General features: G+C 51.3%; 1 protein-coding gene across 1 annotated transcript in view; it reads left to right on the top strand.

The window, feature by feature from the left end:
* Positions 1-1212: 1212 nt before the first annotated feature.
* Scube1 (signal peptide, CUB domain, EGF-like 1) overlaps positions 1213-17188 on the top strand; it is a 122415-nt gene continuing 106439 nt past the window's right edge. The window contains exons 1-3 of the mRNA XM_005379668.1: positions 1213-1458; positions 10036-10116; positions 15893-15974. Of these exons, the coding sequence (XP_005379725.1) occupies positions 1213-1458; positions 10036-10116; positions 15893-15974 (409 nt within the window). The remainder of the gene's footprint in view (positions 1459-10035; positions 10117-15892; positions 15975-17188) is intronic.

Here is a 17188-nt window from a genome sequence, read left to right as displayed (position 1 = left end):
AAATCCAAGGAATATTTTGAGAAACGCGAGCAATTAGATGTTAAAATAGATGGTTACATCCCTGATTAAACAGTGCAGCAGACATGAATGGGTTGGCGTGGGGCAGAGAGCTGTTCTCAGGGAAAAAAATCTAATACAGATCCCGGTGTCTGCAGAGGGCAAAGGGAAGCAGAAGGAGCAGCAGGAAAGAAATTGGCTTGGACGCGATCTTTGCATCTTTCACAAGGCTGAAAAAGACATTATTTATAATGCAAAGTAAATCCTAGAGAGACGGGCCAAAAATGTAAGTGACTATGGACCAGCTCTCTGGAGGAATGGAAAATTTTCAAGCTTTGAAATGACTGAGGTTATTTTTTTTTAAGAGAAAGGAGAACAGATTTGACTACATAAAAACAGCAAATCTTCTGTACCACAGACAAAATTAACAAGACTGGGGGTAGGGAGGAAACAGACTGGCCCCCAAATAAAAGGCAAAAGGTTAATATCCGTAACCTAGGCAAACACTCCGTTCGCCGGTAAGAAAAGCCTTAAACCAACAAGGTTCTTATTTTCTTTTACTTTTTGGAACTTGACAAAAATGATACCAAATTTCATCTGGAAAAATAAACATGCGAGAGCAGCCAGGGAAATTATAAGGAAAAACAAAAGTAATGAAAGAGGGCTACTTTTACCAGATGTTAAAATGTCCTGTGAAAGTACAGTAGTTTGTAAAAGTTTAGTGGTGTCGGGAAGGACCAGGAGAGGTCCGGGCAGACCTGCATGCGGAGATGGATGGGAACGGAAGTGGAAATTCAGCACATAAATAAAAAGAGGCATTTCCTATCAGAGGAGAAAGCCCTATTGTTCAGATCGTGGGGCTGAGATAACTGGAAATCGGCCATCTGGAAAGGATAAAATGGAATCCCTACCTCACCCCTTATACTCAAATTCATTCCAGATGGACCCAAAATTTAAACCAAAAACATGAACTTAAAATTCATAAAAAGGTGAATTTATAAGCCTGGAAAGGAACGCTCTCTCTAAGCGGCGGGATACGCGGTCTGGAAGCCCCGGGAAGCGTCCACTCGGGGAGGTAAACGGGTGGGAAATCTACAAAGTCTGAAAGAGAGGAGGATCAAGTCGTCTCTGATTTATTACAGTGCGCCATGAGCGGGGAGAAGAGAAACAGGGCTCCCTATTCCTGATCAAGTAATCCAGGGCCGTTTCCTCGCGATGGGGTCAGCAGGTTTAACCCAGGCTCCCCTGCGCGGCAGGGATGAGGTGCAGAGCGTAGCACTGGGTGTCAAGGGGCCGGCGGCGACCCTGACCGGGGGTCACAGGAAGCTGTGCTCGGGGCCACTCCGTGCCAAGAAGAAGACTGGTGTCGGGGTAGCCAGAAAGCAAAAGCACTGCCCGCTGCACACGGACGAACCGGGCTTCCGGACTTTAAAGGCTCCGCGCCCAGCCCAGGTGCCCCCGGTGTGACTGACAGGAATGATTGACAGGGCGCTCAACACGCATGCGTGTCCCACAATCCACGCTGATCTTAATCACATGCGGGACACATTATGCATATTCATGAACCCTTAATGAGGCGGGAGGTGGAGCGAAGGTGGCCAAAGGTCAGGGGAGGAGATCCTGGAGCATCAGAGATCCCTCTCAGGACAGTGCTAGCAGCAGTGGTCGTAAGGTGCCGTAAAAGGGCTGGGGATTTAGCTTAGCGGCACAGCCCCTGCCTGGCAAGCGCAGGGTCATGAGTTCGATTCCTGGTACAGGGGGGGGGGGGACAAACAAACAAAAATTAAATGAGTAGAAGACAGTGATTTCCTCAGCTCTATCCTTCTAACTGTACTATTAAATCAATGGCAATGGGACGCAGTCCTAGGGAAAGTGTAAGTTTAAATCCAACTTATACTGAAAAATATGTAGAAGGCAAATAAAGTCCCTGAAAGACCAGCCAGTGAATAAGGAAATACTGGCCAGATCTCTGGAGAGATGAAATTCTTCTAAGTTTTAAAATGATAAGGAGGAGGCTGGGGATTTAGCTCAGCGGCAAAGTACCTGCCTGGCAAGTGCAAGGTCATGAGTTCAATTCCTGGTACTGGAAGAAAAACAAAGAAAAAAAATCTTAAAAATTTTTTAAAAATGATAAAAGGGAATCAAAAGTTGGAAATGAGAGGTGTTTAACTGTTTAAAAAATTTCTGTACCAAAAAAAAATTGAATCTCAAAAAATTTTGACCACATAAAATCCTTAAATTTCTAAGTGGACAAAAAAAAAAAGTAGAAGTAAAGCCAAGGCAAAACCAGGAGAGGGACCACCATTCTGTAAGATAAATTGCTTTAATTTAGAAAATGCTCATAGGCATAAGCAAGAAACAGATTTTAAACCTAACAGAAAAATTGACAAAATTTTTTTGCTGTATATGAAAAGGAGATTGCCCCCAAAATGAAAAATGCCACACAAAAACAATTCAATCTGGCTCATATTTAAGAAATGCAAGTTAAGAAAATAGGTACATTGTTTACCTATCAACTTGCCAAGATTCACAAAGCTCTCACTCAATACCAGCAAAAGCACAGAGAAAAATAAAAATTGGTCAAAATCTTTAGGTTTGAAAATACTCCAAGTGTATGGAGAAACATCTATTTTCAAACGCTGTAAAATTTTGTTTACTCTAGGATTTTTGATGACTGTATAATGCTCCATGTGCAGATGTGGCAAAATATATTGAATCAGTCCCTGTTTATAGACACTTAGGGTTTTTAAAAAACTGGTCTTCCTTTGAAAAGCAGTACTATGAGGACATCCTTGGACATACACTTTGGCATACATATAGAACTTTGTTTCACCTGCAGCCCTTTTCATTTTCTATCTCGAGACAGAGTCTCACTCAGTTTCCCAGGCTGGCCCAGAACTCACAATCCTCCCGCCCCAGTTTCTTGAGTAACTAGGATTACGGTCGTGTGTCACCTAAAGTATGGCTAAAATTTTTGGTAGATATGGCCAAATCATCTCCCCACAGGTGACAGTAGTTTACAACTTGTGAACATGGTATGTGAACATGACGGTCCCTGCACCTTGTCTGACACCAAGAGGAATAGCGCTGATGTTGTTTTAGCAGTTAGTTTTTTTCACTTCCCGGGATTTGTTTTTTAAGGAGGGTAGCAAGTGGGGAATGAAGTAGGCACAGGAACAAGCCACAACGGTGAGAACTGCAAACTGTGCTGCGAATAGAAGAATTTTTCTCGGGTCTGCCTTTGCCACCCACCTGCCAAGAGATTCTAGCACAACCCCAGCCCTCTTTGGGACTCAGTTTCCCCATCTGCGAAGGAAGGGGAAAGAAAGGTTCTGTTCTTCTCAAAGCTACTCACCGAACGGCACAGCAGAGGGACTCGGCCTCACCCCAGGTCCAGGTGCAAGAGGTGGGTATCGGTAACCCCTGCCAACGCCTCCCTCCCACGCCAGGGAAGCAGCCACATCAGAGGCCCCAGCCGGCCAGGCCAAGGAGACGGAGCTCCAGGCTCAGCCCATGTTGAGGCCGAGGAAGGCCAGGGAGCCGATTTCTACTCTGTGGAGAGCTCATTGTTTCTCTGCCAGGAGGCAGGTTGGGCCCAGGCCTGCCTTTCCTGATGTCTTACATGTGGGGCATTCAGCATTGATCTGCTCGTGAACACTGACCTTGCTCAGAAGCCATCCGCGGCCCCCTGTTGCCTTGGGAAACAAGGGGAACCGCCCCCTCCCCCCCCCCCACTGATTTTGCCCTGGAGGCTCCAGGCTCTGGCTCCCGCCTCACTTTGAGTATCGTCTTATCTGGGGCTCCTTTCTGCCCGGCCCCTGCTCACCTGTGGTCCTTGCACCCATCTCCAATGACTTCCTGTGCCACGAGTGTATGAGTCCTGGCCACACTCTAGAATGTGTGATGTGAGCAGGAGTCAAAGGACACGGGGTCCTGACAGGGGACGTGTATGAGCCTGCATCAGAGCTCTCCAGCCAGGTGAATCACAGAGAATCTAAGAGGAAGCAAACATGCACACCTAAAACTGTGCGTAGTGTAATTATAGTCCAGGGTGACATGCGCGCGCGGGTGTGTGTGTGTGTGTGTGTGTGTGTGTGTGTGTGTTGGAAGGACCAGAAAGAATGTAGTGTACCCAAAGCCTCTCTCACTGAATATCTTTAAGATAATGGAGACAACGATAAGATGACAGCCTTCCAGATGCCGAGCAGTGCCCTCGACATTTTATATGTGCTCTTGATGCGTTTTTATGTCTTTCAAATTCTCTGCCACTTACTTTCTTGACTTGTGTAATCAGAAAAATGTGTTGCTTTTTTAGTATATTTGCATTAAATTGTGATCAATGGATAATGAATTTCATGCTGGACAAAGACCCCTAAGTTCAGAATCCCCTACTCACCTTCCAAGTGAGGCCTCTACATTTCGGGACCTCTCCTCTGCCCACCTCTGCCACCTCCCTGAAAGCTGGGTCCAACAGCTGCCCCCAGGTCCACAGCTCACAGGAATGAACTTAGTTAAACCCCTGAATCCCAGGAGTCCCCTGCCTGGTCTGTCCCAACTGCCCAAGCCTCAGCAGCATCCTGGTGGCCAGCAGGGTAGAGGCCAAGACCTGAGACTCTGACAGTCAGCCAAGTCCAGATCCCCTTGGATAGTTCAATATGAATTTGGCCAAGTGCTCCCCTTCCTCTGCACCTCAGTTTCCCCATCTATAAAATGGTCACCTTAGCAGCCTCCATCTCCTTTGCAGATGGTGAGGAAAATGAAACCGGACGAGTTACAAAAGCCCCCCCCACGTAGTCAGCATTCAGCACAGAGGCGTTCTTTCCTCGTGCTCGGTAGGATGCACTACTAGCTGGACGGGGTGTGCGTCACTCTGCAGACAGGCGGCCCCCTCCAAAGAGCACTTAGGAAGAAGTGCTGGGCGCAGGCCCCCACACTCGAATGGTAAAAGGACAAATAAAGAGTCTAGCCAAACTGGACAAAGTCCCGCCGGCCAGAGGGGGAAGGGGAGCCGCTGCAAGAAGGGCTTAAGCTGGGGACAATGGGTGCGTCTGAGCTGACCCGGCCGCTGCTTTGAGTTGGGAGAAGAGCTATTTTCTTGTTTAAAACCTTAAAGAGCTATTAAGTTGGGCAAATCACTGGTAAAACAGCCGGAAACCTACGTAGCAATTTAAACAGCTGATTGCCCTTGCATCCTGACAGGAATGCGGGCTGCTGGGGCAGCCGCTTGGGAGACCCACACTGCCAGGCTAAGAGGGTTGAGCAGGACCCTTCCCAGGCCTCCGCGCAGCAGCGCTTTATTCAGCAAATCCACATTTCCACCCCACCGCCGCCCCCGTCTCTCTCTGCCCCTCTCCCTCCCTCTCTCTTTTTAAGTGAGCAGACAGAACTCTAATTTCCCCTCTTTTTTCTCCCCAGCCCCCTTGAATCAGCCCATTCTTTCATTATGTGGAACTAATGAAGGCCTCGCAGAGTCCCTGCTCAGGAATAGGGCCCTTAAATAAAACATGTTTCATTGATCAACTTCAAAAAGCCTTTGGCGGGGCTGGAGGTGGGAGAGGGAGGAGGTGTGGGGTTTGGGGGAGCGGCGGAGGGAGGGTCTCCCAGGCTGCCTGGGAGGGGGAGGGGGCTGCGGCCGGCTGGTGACAGCCGGGAAGGAGGGGGCCATGCATAATGTCTGTTTCTGTCCCCTCCGTCCGGCTGTTTGTTTTGTGGGCCCGCGAGTCTGCAGAAGCTGGAGCCCGCCAGCCTCAAGCCCTGCCGTTCACCACAGTGGGCTGGAAGGGACGGCCGGACTGCTTTAAGATTTTTTTATTTTATTTTTTTCTTAATCTCCCCACAAATAAAAATTTTGGCCAGCCAAACAGAGCTCAAGCCTTACAGCAATCCCCTAGAGAAACGTGGCTGCCGGCTTCCAGGACTGCCGAGATCCATTCTGGCAGCGTCCTGCACTGCTGCGATCTGAGGGCGGAGGTGGGGCAGCTCAGCCCAAGGAAGGCGGATTCCTTGTCAACAAATACTTGGTTAGCTCCTCCTATGTGCCAGGCGCCTCTACAGATTCCTTTTCTTGGCTTTAAACATCATTTAGATTGTGAGAGCAGTGAATGTCAACTGCAAGACCGTTTCACGACACGCTGTGGGTACAATAAAAATTCAAGTCTCCAAGAGGGATCTCTAAATCCCAGTCCGGGAAGAAACCACTATTAGCATTCAGATGTGTTGCTCTTTGAGATTTCTTCACACACACGCGCACACACACACACACACACACACACACACACAATGAGAGGCTTTTCTGGTTTGCCGCAAACACGGGATCACAAACAAACCATCCCAGACAGACGGTCAGAGTCACACAGTCACAGATAGACCATCACAGTCTGGGACACAATACCTGACACAGACCCTGTTTTCAAACTTGGCTTTGTCCCAGCATAGCCGGGACATCCCCCAACACCCTGGATGACTCCACCTTCATATCCTCTTATGTTTATGCCTTCATTTACCCAGCCATCTCTCCCCAGAAGATGCTGAGGTCATTCTCAAGTTATCTTTGTTACCAGCAGTGGGTCTTGAATATCCCTGAACAGATGTCAGTGCCACGGGCCATGTTTCTATAGCGATTCCAGGTATATTGTATGTGTGTATGTATATGGGTATGTATGTAGGTATGTATTTTGCGATTCTGGGGATCAAACCCAGCGCCTTACACATGTTAGGCCCTAGAGGGGGCATCTGAAATCTTGATAGGGAGGGCTGGGGATTTAGTTCAGCGGCACAGCGCCTGCTTGGCAAGCGCAAGGTTGTGAGTTTGATTCCCGATACCGGAAAAAAACCAACAGCAACAACAAAAATGAAATCTTGATAGGTAAGTTTTCCACAAAGGCTGCTCCGGTATACCTCCTACAGTAGTTCCAAGACTGCCCACTTCTGCTTTGGGGCCGGATGCTCTGACCTTTGTCACCTGTACCAGTCCCTTGGGGAAGCTGGTCATGTGTGTCTTTGTTTATACCTACATGTCCCCCTAAAATCTCATGGATCAAGGCCAGGACCTCTGGAAGGTGATGGGGTTTTGGAGGCTTATAGCTGACTTGCTGTTAGGAGGTCAGGGTCAGGGTTTGGAAGAGGGGGTCATAGGAGGTGTGACCTGGAAGGCTCTAGCTCCTTTCCCAGCTCCTCCCCCTTCTCTCTCTGCCTCCTGTCTGCCCTGCCGTGGACTGTTTCCCCACTGCCTTGCCAAGCTGCCTTTGAGCCAGCTGACTATGGACTGAAACCTTCACAAGCTGGGAGCCAGAATAAACCTCCCCTCCTTCAATTTGTGGGTGTCGGGTATCACGTCCCAGCTACAAGGACAGTGACCAAGACAGTGTGTCTCACTGTAGACTTAGTTGAGATCTCGACTAAGTTAGGAGTAAAACTAATTTTTCCTTCCTAACACTACTCTGCCTTTTTGTAACTCCTGCTCCAGAAATTGCCAGCTCTTGCCCTTTGCTCATTCACCGTAGCCCCTAAGAATTCATCACCTTGCCCACCCTGAAGTTTGGGAGTGGTTGGAGCTGATTTTCCTCCTGTGCTCTGCCTCCTCCCCCCACCTCTAAACTCTTCATCTTGTCAGTGAGACTTTGCTTCTCTGGGTGCCTGCCTCCTTGGTATTTTTGCCCAGGAACACTGCAGAGGAGTCACTAATCCTCTCTCAGCCTCAGTCTCTGCGTCTGTAAAATGGAGTAGTCACAGTTTCTTGGCAAGGGTGTTCAAAGAATAAAGGGAGGTGGTGAACAGCCTGTCCATAGGAAGAACTTATTTCCCCAGCTTCTGCTGGGTTCCCAAATGCGGAGACCCTGAACTTGGGGACTTGATACTGAAAGGCAAGAAAAGATTAGGGATTCAAGGCTCCACACTTAGAGAGGTGAGAACTCCCCAGGATTTACTTTTGTTGTGGTTTAGATCAAATGCCCTTCCTGCAAAAGCTTCACACACATGGAAGTAGAAATTTGGGGAGGTGATTGGATCGTGGGGTGCTGTATTCATTGATGGGTTAGGCGACTGATGAATTTATGGCTAAATATGTTATTAGGTGGAGTCTGTAGAAAGAGGGGTGTCATGGGGGCCACGGCCTGGAAGGGTGGATCTTCCTTCCTGGTTCCTCTTTCTTTTCTTCCTACCCACTCTGAGGTGAGCAGCTTTTCCTCCACCGTGTCCTTCTGACACAGTGTTCCTGCCTTGGAGCCAGCGGACCATGGACATAAGCCAAATGAGACTTCCTCTCCTCTAAGTTCTGAGTGTTAGGTATGTGTCCCCGTGACAGGAAAGCTAACTAGTGCAGTCGTAGACACCTCCCTAAACGAAGGACAACACGAGCTTCAGACCTCAGAAGGAATGGGACCCAGACAGCACAGGGACTCAGGCAGCAAGCATGAGGCAGCCATGCTGTCCAAGGCTGAGGAATCAGCTCTGATGAGTCTCTGGGGTTGAGTCAGGAATCAAGCTCCCAGGAGTGAAGCTAGGGATGTGGTGGAGCAAAGCTGCTTGGTTCATGGGCGCCAGGAAGCAGCGCAGGGGAATAGCACCAGAGAGGAAGGGCAGGGAACAGATACAGCACACAAGCTCCCGCCTCCGTCATCCACCCAGACACGCCCAGGAGTGTGCTCTACTGCTTCGCTAAGTGTCTCTCAATCTAATGAAAGCGAGGTATCAGGATTCACAGTCACAGCCTCCTTCCAACACACCATGGGTGCTTCAGGGACCCCAGGCCTCCAAGTCCTATGCCTGGTCCCACCCAGGCTGGCAGCCTTGTGCTTTTCTTTACATGAGTGCACATCGGCCCTTATCCTGCCCTGTCTCAAGTTTATATCAGTACTCACCAAATGCCAGCTGTATGGGGAACATCAGAGGTGATATCTCCTTTTAAACATAAGGAAGCTGAAGCTCAGAGAGGCCAAGTAACTTCCCAGAGGATACGCAGCTGAGTAAGTAGCTGTGGCCACTCCAGTCCACCATGGCTTTTGTGGTCAGTTGTAGGAGTTCTGTAGTACTGCAATAAGGAGCATGGCTGGACCCGGGATCAGGCCCTCGGCTGGCATCCAGGCCGCTCCTGCACGGTTCATGGGGACAGTGCTTCCCTCTCACTCTGTGCTCATCATGGGCAGAGCCAGTCTCTCCCTGTGCCCCTAGCACCCAGCACAGAGTCTGGCGTGGAGTTGGTGCTCAGTCAGTCTCTTTGTAGATGAAATGAATTCTCTCTTCTGTCCCTGTCGGGCACGATCACAACTGAATCTTTTCTTTCTCTCACTACTTTGGAGGGACCGGCACAGCCTGCAGTGGGGACACTTAACACTTCTTGGTCCCAATTTCTCCCTCTGCAAAGCAGGAGACACAAGAGTCCCAGCATGGCCGGCACACTCCAACCTGCAGATGTCCACGGTCACTATCACCGTGACCTGCCCCAGCTATATCAAGTTCACAAGGCTAGATACAAAAGGGCAGAGCTGACCTTGGGCATGTCTGGGCCCCAGCCCTCGGTCACAGCGTTCCTGGCCGGGGTCTACTCCCCCAGCATTCCTTGGAGATACGGGTGTCAAGACAAGAGGCCATAGTTTCTCGCTGGGACATAGTGTCTCGCTGTGTACAGGGGAACCTTTATATGGCGACACTCGCACCTCCTCCTTTGTGTTGGGGACAATCTAGAGCTGAAGCAGACTTGGCCTGGGGCCACAGAAGGGCTGGCATCTTCCATTCAGGTGGCAATCTGCGGCAGGACCCCAGAGCACGAGGGTCCCTGGGCTGAGAGCCCTTAACTTCTTTCTGGATCCTGAGGACGCCACCCCGGGATGCTGCTGGCCAGTACCACGGTTTCCTCTTTGGACAACACTAGAGATGGTGGCTCTAAGGAGCCCTGGAGGTGGCTTTCAGGAAATCCAGGCAAGTATCTCCCTGCCACATCTATTCTCAGAGCGCCTGTGCTGGTCCACTGTCTGGGCACCGGTGGAAAAGGAGGGAAGGGGACCAGTGACCCTCGATCCATCTGTGCCCCCAAATCCACAGGTGCCCTCTCTGCCGCTGCCGAGGCTCTTGCTCAGCTGCCGCTTTGATGCCCTTCGCAACGGGGCTGCTCCTGGGAGCACGGTATGTGTCTTGGGTGTCGAGAGTCGCTTGCAGCCCAGGTAGGGGGCCCAGGGGGGAGTCGTGACCCCGAAGGGCAGAGGGAACCCAGATGGGGAGGGCACTGAGGACCCGAGAGAAACTCAGAAAGCAAATCAACGGAACTCGGTGACATCATTCAGAAGAGCAGTGTGGTGAAGGGTAGAGGGAGACGAAAGCTTGATGCCCTTCTGCCTAACGATTCCACCCCTACAAATTCATTTTAACAAAATAGTCAGAGATCTCCAGACAAGCAGGTCCCATTCAGTGTCGTTTATAACAGCAAGAAAAATTGGAATCTGTCCTGATGAGTTAGGAAGGGATGATACATCCCCGCCACAGAATATCAAGTGTTAAAGCCAATTTTCAAAGATCAGTGAAAAAGCACATTTTAAGGGAGGCAAGAGATGGAGGGAGGGGAGAGGGAGGAGCTGGAAAAAGAGGTCGGATGCGTTGAGTTCCCATCGGGAATGCAATCACTGTGTACTGCCAACGTGCGCTAATACAAAAAAAATTTTAAAAACCACTTTTTAAAGATTCCATGCTTATGATCGGGAGTAAAATGAGAGGAAATAGGTGGTATGAATGCATATGTTGCATAAAACTCAGAAAACACGTTGAGTGACAGGACTCAGACAGGAAAAGAAGCCGGGGTGGTAGTTGACTGGGTTGAAGAATCGGGGAAAGTGGCAAAGGTAGGTGAAAATTCGGGGCTGTGAAGATGTCCTTTATCTTGTTTGCAATGGAGATTGCACAGGTGTATATGCTTGAAAAACCTCACTCTGTGCTGCAGTCACATACAAAAGTGGTATTTTCTCCCCCCACCAAAAAAATCAACCATAGAGTTACCACATGGTCCAGCAATCCCCGTTAAGTATAACCTCCATAGAATTGAAAGCAGGGCTCAAACCAAGATATTCTCACTAATGTTCATAGCAGCCTTGTCCACCAGAGGCAAAAGGTAAAAATACCCATGGGTCCAACCATGGGTGAATGGGTCAAGAAAAAAATGGCATAAAAATACAATGGAACATGATCCAGACTAAAAGAGAAATGAAATTCTGGTACACGCTCAACATGGCTGAGCGCCGAAAACACTGTATTATACAAAGTGAGGTAGATCAGATACAAAAAGACTGCGATTGTACGATTCTTCTATGGCCGTGCCAAATTCCCAGAAATAAGAAGTAGAACCATGGCTGGCAGGAGCTGGGTGGGTGGATTATAGGGAGATCACATTTCGTGGGGACAGTTTCAGTCTGGGAAGACAAAACATCACAGAGGTGGGTGGTGGCAATGCTTCCACAGCAGTGTCAATGTTCTCGATGCCGCTGAGCTGTCTACTTAAAAATGGTAAATTTTATGTGATGTATATTTTGCCACAATAAAAAAAAAAGTTAACTTGCTGAATTATGGATGTAGGACAGCGCGTGTTGTTTGTATGCCAGGTATGCCTGTGTAAAGGTCAGGTAAGTAGGATAACTATAGAGGCAGAAATGCATGCTCTATATGAAATAGGTTCTTAATTTAATTTTTTTAAAAAATGTACAAGCTTGTGGGAAAAAGACCGGAAGGAAATAGAGCAGAATGTTAATGGATGCCCCCTCGGGGTCTTTTTCAAATTGAATAGATATGATCTTTTAAACTGGAAAAAGTGTGAATTTTTGTGAAGAAGGTGTTCTTGCACAATTAGCACCGGCAGGTCGGGTGGGTGAGTTTTGCACGTTACTCTGCAGTGCAAGCATACCCCTGCCCTCCTCTGACTCACAGCAGCTCAGACACCCAGGGAGGGGGTCTGGCACAGGCTCCCCTATAACTCCAAAAGGAAAGAGAAGAAGTTGGAAGACCAAGTCCATCCCATGAACTTGAGGCAGAGATCCAACCTCCCCCACCCATCGCCACCCCAACAGGGCTTGGGGCTGTGATGTTCGGGTCCTGACAGTTTCAGCTCTTTGGATAATAGCACACACACACACACACACACACACACACACACACTGTCTCACAGCCTCACTTCAGTTCTCTGCAAAGTCTGTATGGCTAGCTTAGATTCTTCTGACTTGGAAGAGTCACGGAATGGTCACATCCCTAGGGAACTTCCCCGTGTCACTCCACAGATCTGTAAATGGGGAGAGCAGCACAGGTCTCCTGGGGAGCTGTGGGGCTGCTGAGATGGTCTATGTAAAGAGTTTATGGCAAACCAGGCGTGGTGGTACACACCTGTAATCCCAGCACTCAGGAGGCTGAGGTAGGAGGATTGCTGCAAGTTCGAGGCCAGCCTGGGTTACATAGTGAGTTCAAGGTCAGCCTAAACTGTATAGCGAGACCCTGTCTCAAAAAAAAACAAAACAAAACAGAGTTTAGGGCAAAGCTCAGCATGTGTTTGTCCATACTGTCATTTCACGGACAGCTCCCCAGCACTGGTCAAGGCTTGAGCAGGACTATTTCAGCTGCAAGTGACAGAAACTAATGTAGCTATCATAAAAGCGCAAGGGGTGGCTCTGCAGGACCTTAAAACTGCTCCTGCCACACCCCCGTCCCTCTCTCTGTCTCTGTCTTCTGCCTCTTCTTTATCTTTGTCTCTCTCTCTCCTTCCTTTTCCTCTTTATCTTTCCCCTGCTTCTCCAACTGGTGGCCCATTCTCCCAGGCCCACTGTCCCCACCATGGTAGGGCCACAGGGCAGACAGCCGGGCACCACTCTTACTGCCTCTCGCCCACCTGGGGAGGAAGACAGAATCCCAGGAAGGCGCCTGAGAGGCCAGGCTCACTCATGTCCTTGTCCGACTGACTGATTGGCCGGTCTCATCCCCTGGCCCCCACAGAGGTGTGAGATCAAGGTCTAGAAAGGATAGCTAGGTGGCAGGATGTCGCCCCAGCTGTCCAAGGGGTGCGTCTCCAGGTCTCATCTGCAGCTTTTCCTGCCCATAGGTCCACGAACTCCAGTCACTTCCGCCATTGCACCCTGGAGGTGCCGGACGGCCATTGGTGACTTGCAAGGCTCTTGGCCTGGGAGGCTATGGGGACTTGAGCCCCACCTTGGCACCTCTGAGATGCCCTTCTTGGCTTCACCCCACCTCACACCTCCTTGAGATGCCAGGCTGGGGTGGTGCCAAGACTTCCAGAGGTTCTAGAAAGTTAGAAAGATGTAGAACGTGGCTCCAAGCCAGGCCTACATGAGCCACACGGATGGTGAACATAGCGTTGCTGCTGCTGTGGCCCCCGCCTAGAGACCACGTCCCTGCATACGATGACAGATCAGAATACACAGCCCCTCTGCGCAGGCAGGCCCCTTCAGAGCCTGCACAGGGAGCCCACTTGGACTGAGGCTCACTGGCAGGACAGGCAAAAAGAAGGTCCTGCACGATCCCAAGTCACCCAAGGATTATAAAAAGTGACTACTGTCAAAGGAGTCACACCAAAGTATGCAAGTGTGCAGCCACTGCTGGGTGTTATTTCCTTTTTCTTTTTCTTTTTCTTTTTTTTTTTTTGCCGTACTGGGGATTGAACCCACTGCCTTCAAAGTGACCTATATCCCCAGCCCTTTTTGTTTTGAGAGTGGGACTTACTAAGCGACCCAGGCTGGAATCGAACTCAACCCTCCTGTCTCAGCCTTCCACAATGCTAGGATTACAGGCATGTGCCACCACACTAGATCTTATTTTTTAAAAGAAAAGAGAACAGAGCCGGGCATGGTGGCACAGACTGTAACCCCAGCACTCCAAAGGCTGAGGCAGGAGGATCATTGTGAGTTCAAGACCAGCCTGGGCTACAAAGTGAGCTCAAGTTCTGCCTGAACTGCATAGTAAAACCCTGTCCCCCCCCCCAAAAAAAAGAGAACAAAAGCCTCTGAGGTCTTCGAGGCTGAGGCTTAACATCCACGCAATGACATTTTATACTTGCAAGGAAATTTATATTCTCAATAAATTTTCACAACCATTAATCAAGAGAATTCTTCCTGAGGAAATGTTTAAAAGTGAGGCATTCTTAACCAGTTAGATATTGCTATCATCTACTCGTAACAGTAATAGTGTTAGAACTAGTAGTAATAGTAACAGTACTTATAATAATTATAATGATCACCAGGCATAGTGGCACACACCTGTAATCCCAGCACTCAGGAGGCTGAGGCAGGAGGATCACTACAAGTTTGAAGGCAGCCTGGGCTATGTAGTGAGTTCAAGGTCAGCCTGAACTGCATAGTGAGAACCTGTCCCCAAAAAATAAAATTATAGGGCTGGGTATATAGCTCAGCGGCACAGTGCCTGCCTGGGAAGTGGAAGGTCCTGAGTTTGGTTCTCGGTACCCAAAAAAAAAACAGGAAAAAAAAGAAAATTATAATGTTCATCCTAACAGCACGTACCACGGCCTCTGTGTGCAAGACAGCTCCAAGGGCTTCCGGGTCAGTATCTCATTTAATCCCCAAACCTGCACACAGACCCTGGCGTAAGTCTAGTATTACTGAGAAGGTGAATTTCAGAGAGGTGCCATATCATTCCCGCTGGGCTCAATCTCCAGTGAGGGCCTGTTAGGGAGCCCTGAGTACCAAAAGGAGGAGGAGGGATGCTCTGCTTCTCCTCAGACGAGTGTGAAGCGTCACCAGGGGGAGCCAAAGGGCCCCAGGGCCTGCGTCGCCTGCTCTGGCACCCAAGGCCGTGGGTCCTGCTGGCCCCTACTGCTTCCCACGGGGCACAGAGTGGGGGCAGCCAGGACAGAGTGGACAGCTGGACTCACTCCCTCTGGCCCATTCGATAGCCACAGGGTTGTTTCCCTGTGGGGGATTCTGGGTCACCCACTTGCTCATGCGACAATAATCTCTTCAGCTCCCACTGGGGACTATGGCCCCAGGTATAGATCTGCTGGGCGCTGGCCCTGGAGCCCCCAGTATGGACAGAGACCGAGAGGAAGCACAGGGTGAGCTGGGCCTGAGGGGCAAAGTCCAGGGGTCTCAGGGAGCCGCAAGGAAGCCTTGCACCCAGCTTACAGGCAGGGATTGGGGTGCGGACAGAGAGGAGGGGTGAGCCTGTGAGGAAGGGGAGCGCTGGGGGCTGCCGGCAGAGGGGACACTCAGGCTGTGGGTGCACGAAGCAGCGCCTAGGACGGCCGGGAGCTGAGTTTGCCTGCAAAGGAGCTCGCAGGCCTTGGGAAGGTGACAGCTCCAGCCTCAGTCTCCAGGGACTCCGAGGCTCCCTTGCTGGTTCCCGGCATTTAGATTCCCTCCCCATCCACCCATCCCAGCCTGGTACGGCGCGCCAGGCTCTGTGGGCGGCGCTCTGTTGTGTCACGGTCACACACAGTGCGGCCTCACTGGGCAGCCTTCGAGGGGCTTCTGGAATGCTAACTCTCCATCAGCGTGCTCCTTGCCTTGTCTATGGGTCTCGGCACGTTCTCCTCGCCCGTCTCCCCTGTCCGCCGGGAAACGCCCTTCCTCCTGCTTCGTGCCCAGCTCTAGGCCATGGGTAGAAGTGACCTCCTCCTTCTCTGTCCCATAAGCACCCTCCCAGAGGGAATTTGTGAGGGCCTTGCAGGTGCGTCTCCAGTGGGCCACCCTGCCCCCTGACTGCTCCTTCTGACGCAGGAAACACTTTTTCTCTGTCTGTACATCTTTGGGGGAGGGGGTCCCCAGCAACCTGGACCTGAGCAATTCCTTGGGGACAGGCTATGGGCCAAACATTCACATAAGTAAACTCCTTGGGCCATGGGAGTCACAGTATAACAAGCCACACCCCGTCTCTACCCCGACTTTGGTTGGGGGTACGGCAGAGCCTGGCGGGTTTGCCCGCTGTCATCAAGCTGGGCGGATACCTGGCCAGGGCTGGGGGCACGCTAAAGGATATTGGTTTCGGTAAGTCAGATCCCCCAAAACACAGGTGCTGTCCTGTTGCCCCAGGAACAAGATAAATGAGTTCTGGGGGAGAAACTGGAAAGCTACAGGACTGAGAAAGGGACAATATAATACCTGCCAAGCGAAGGAGGGCGCTCTAAATAAAACACCAGCTGGGGGCAACAGGCAGAAAGGGTGGGGTCGTAAAGGGGTAGGAGCAGGGGGACTTCGCAGAAGCCAGACCAGCCCTTCCTTCCTCTCTGGCCTTTTCGGCTCACCCCATGTGGGGGACCTTTCATCAGCCACCAGGCCAATGCCACAAGGTGGTGTGAAGTTAGAGTGGACACCAGAGGGGGGGCGCTGATTTGTCTCTGGGTGGAGAGATGACGAGGGGAAAGGCCCACACTGGCCCAGGCAGAGGGGACAAAAAGAAAAAGTCCTGTCTTTGAGCCGGGAGAGCAGGAGAAGAAAAAAGGAGCTCTTATTGGTGGTTGTCAAGGAGATGGGCCTTGGGGTTTGCTGAACTTTCTCCCTGCGAGCGTCCAGCCTGGAGCTGAGAGGGGCCATTTATTCCCAACCTCGCCTCACGGGCTGGGCGGGTCCGCCGGACGCCAAGGCCGAGGACGTCAGGTGGAGACCCCAGGGCCGCCGGAGCAGGGTGACCGCGACGCTCCCGCGTCCCTGCCCTGGGAAGCCCAGGCCTCGCACCGGAGGGCTGCATGAGTGCTAGCCGGGCGTTCGGCGGGGCTCCCGTGTCGTCATCCGCCGGCCACCACGCCGCGGCGGACGCAGGTTCAGACCCCCCAGCAGCCCACTGCACAGACCGTTGTCCTGGGGGGAGCGGCCAAAAGTTCTCTCAGTGCACCAGCAACCTGTGAGTTTGCTCCGCTTGGCTTGTTGGTGGCGGCCGGGGCAGCGCTGGGCACCATCAGGAGCTCAGGAAACGTGGACGGGTGACCGTGTGGACAGATGGCCGCGTGGACGACGCGTCGTCTTCACTGCCCACTGTACCCCGGGCCTCTGTCCACCCCAGGACTCAGTCCGCAGTCCCCGCCTGTCCATCGCGAGTGTCTGAGCTGGATGTAGAGGGTGCTGACCCCCACCCTCGACGCCCCAGGCTTGGGGCTGCAGGACCCAGGGGCGCGAGCGCAGCCCGACCCGCCGAGACCAGCACTCGCGGGCCCCACCCCCCACCTGCCGTCCACCCGGGGGAGGGGGCAGCCGCGGAGGCCCCC

This window comes from Chinchilla lanigera, unplaced genomic scaffold (assembly GCF_000276665.1).
Source record: "Chinchilla lanigera isolate Chin_1 unplaced genomic scaffold, ChiLan1.0 scaffold00012, whole genome shotgun sequence".
Taxonomy (NCBI): domain Eukaryota; kingdom Metazoa; phylum Chordata; class Mammalia; order Rodentia; family Chinchillidae; genus Chinchilla; species Chinchilla lanigera.
The sequence above is the reverse complement of the archived record's forward strand: the minus strand, read 5'-3'. Positions and strand labels throughout refer to the sequence as shown.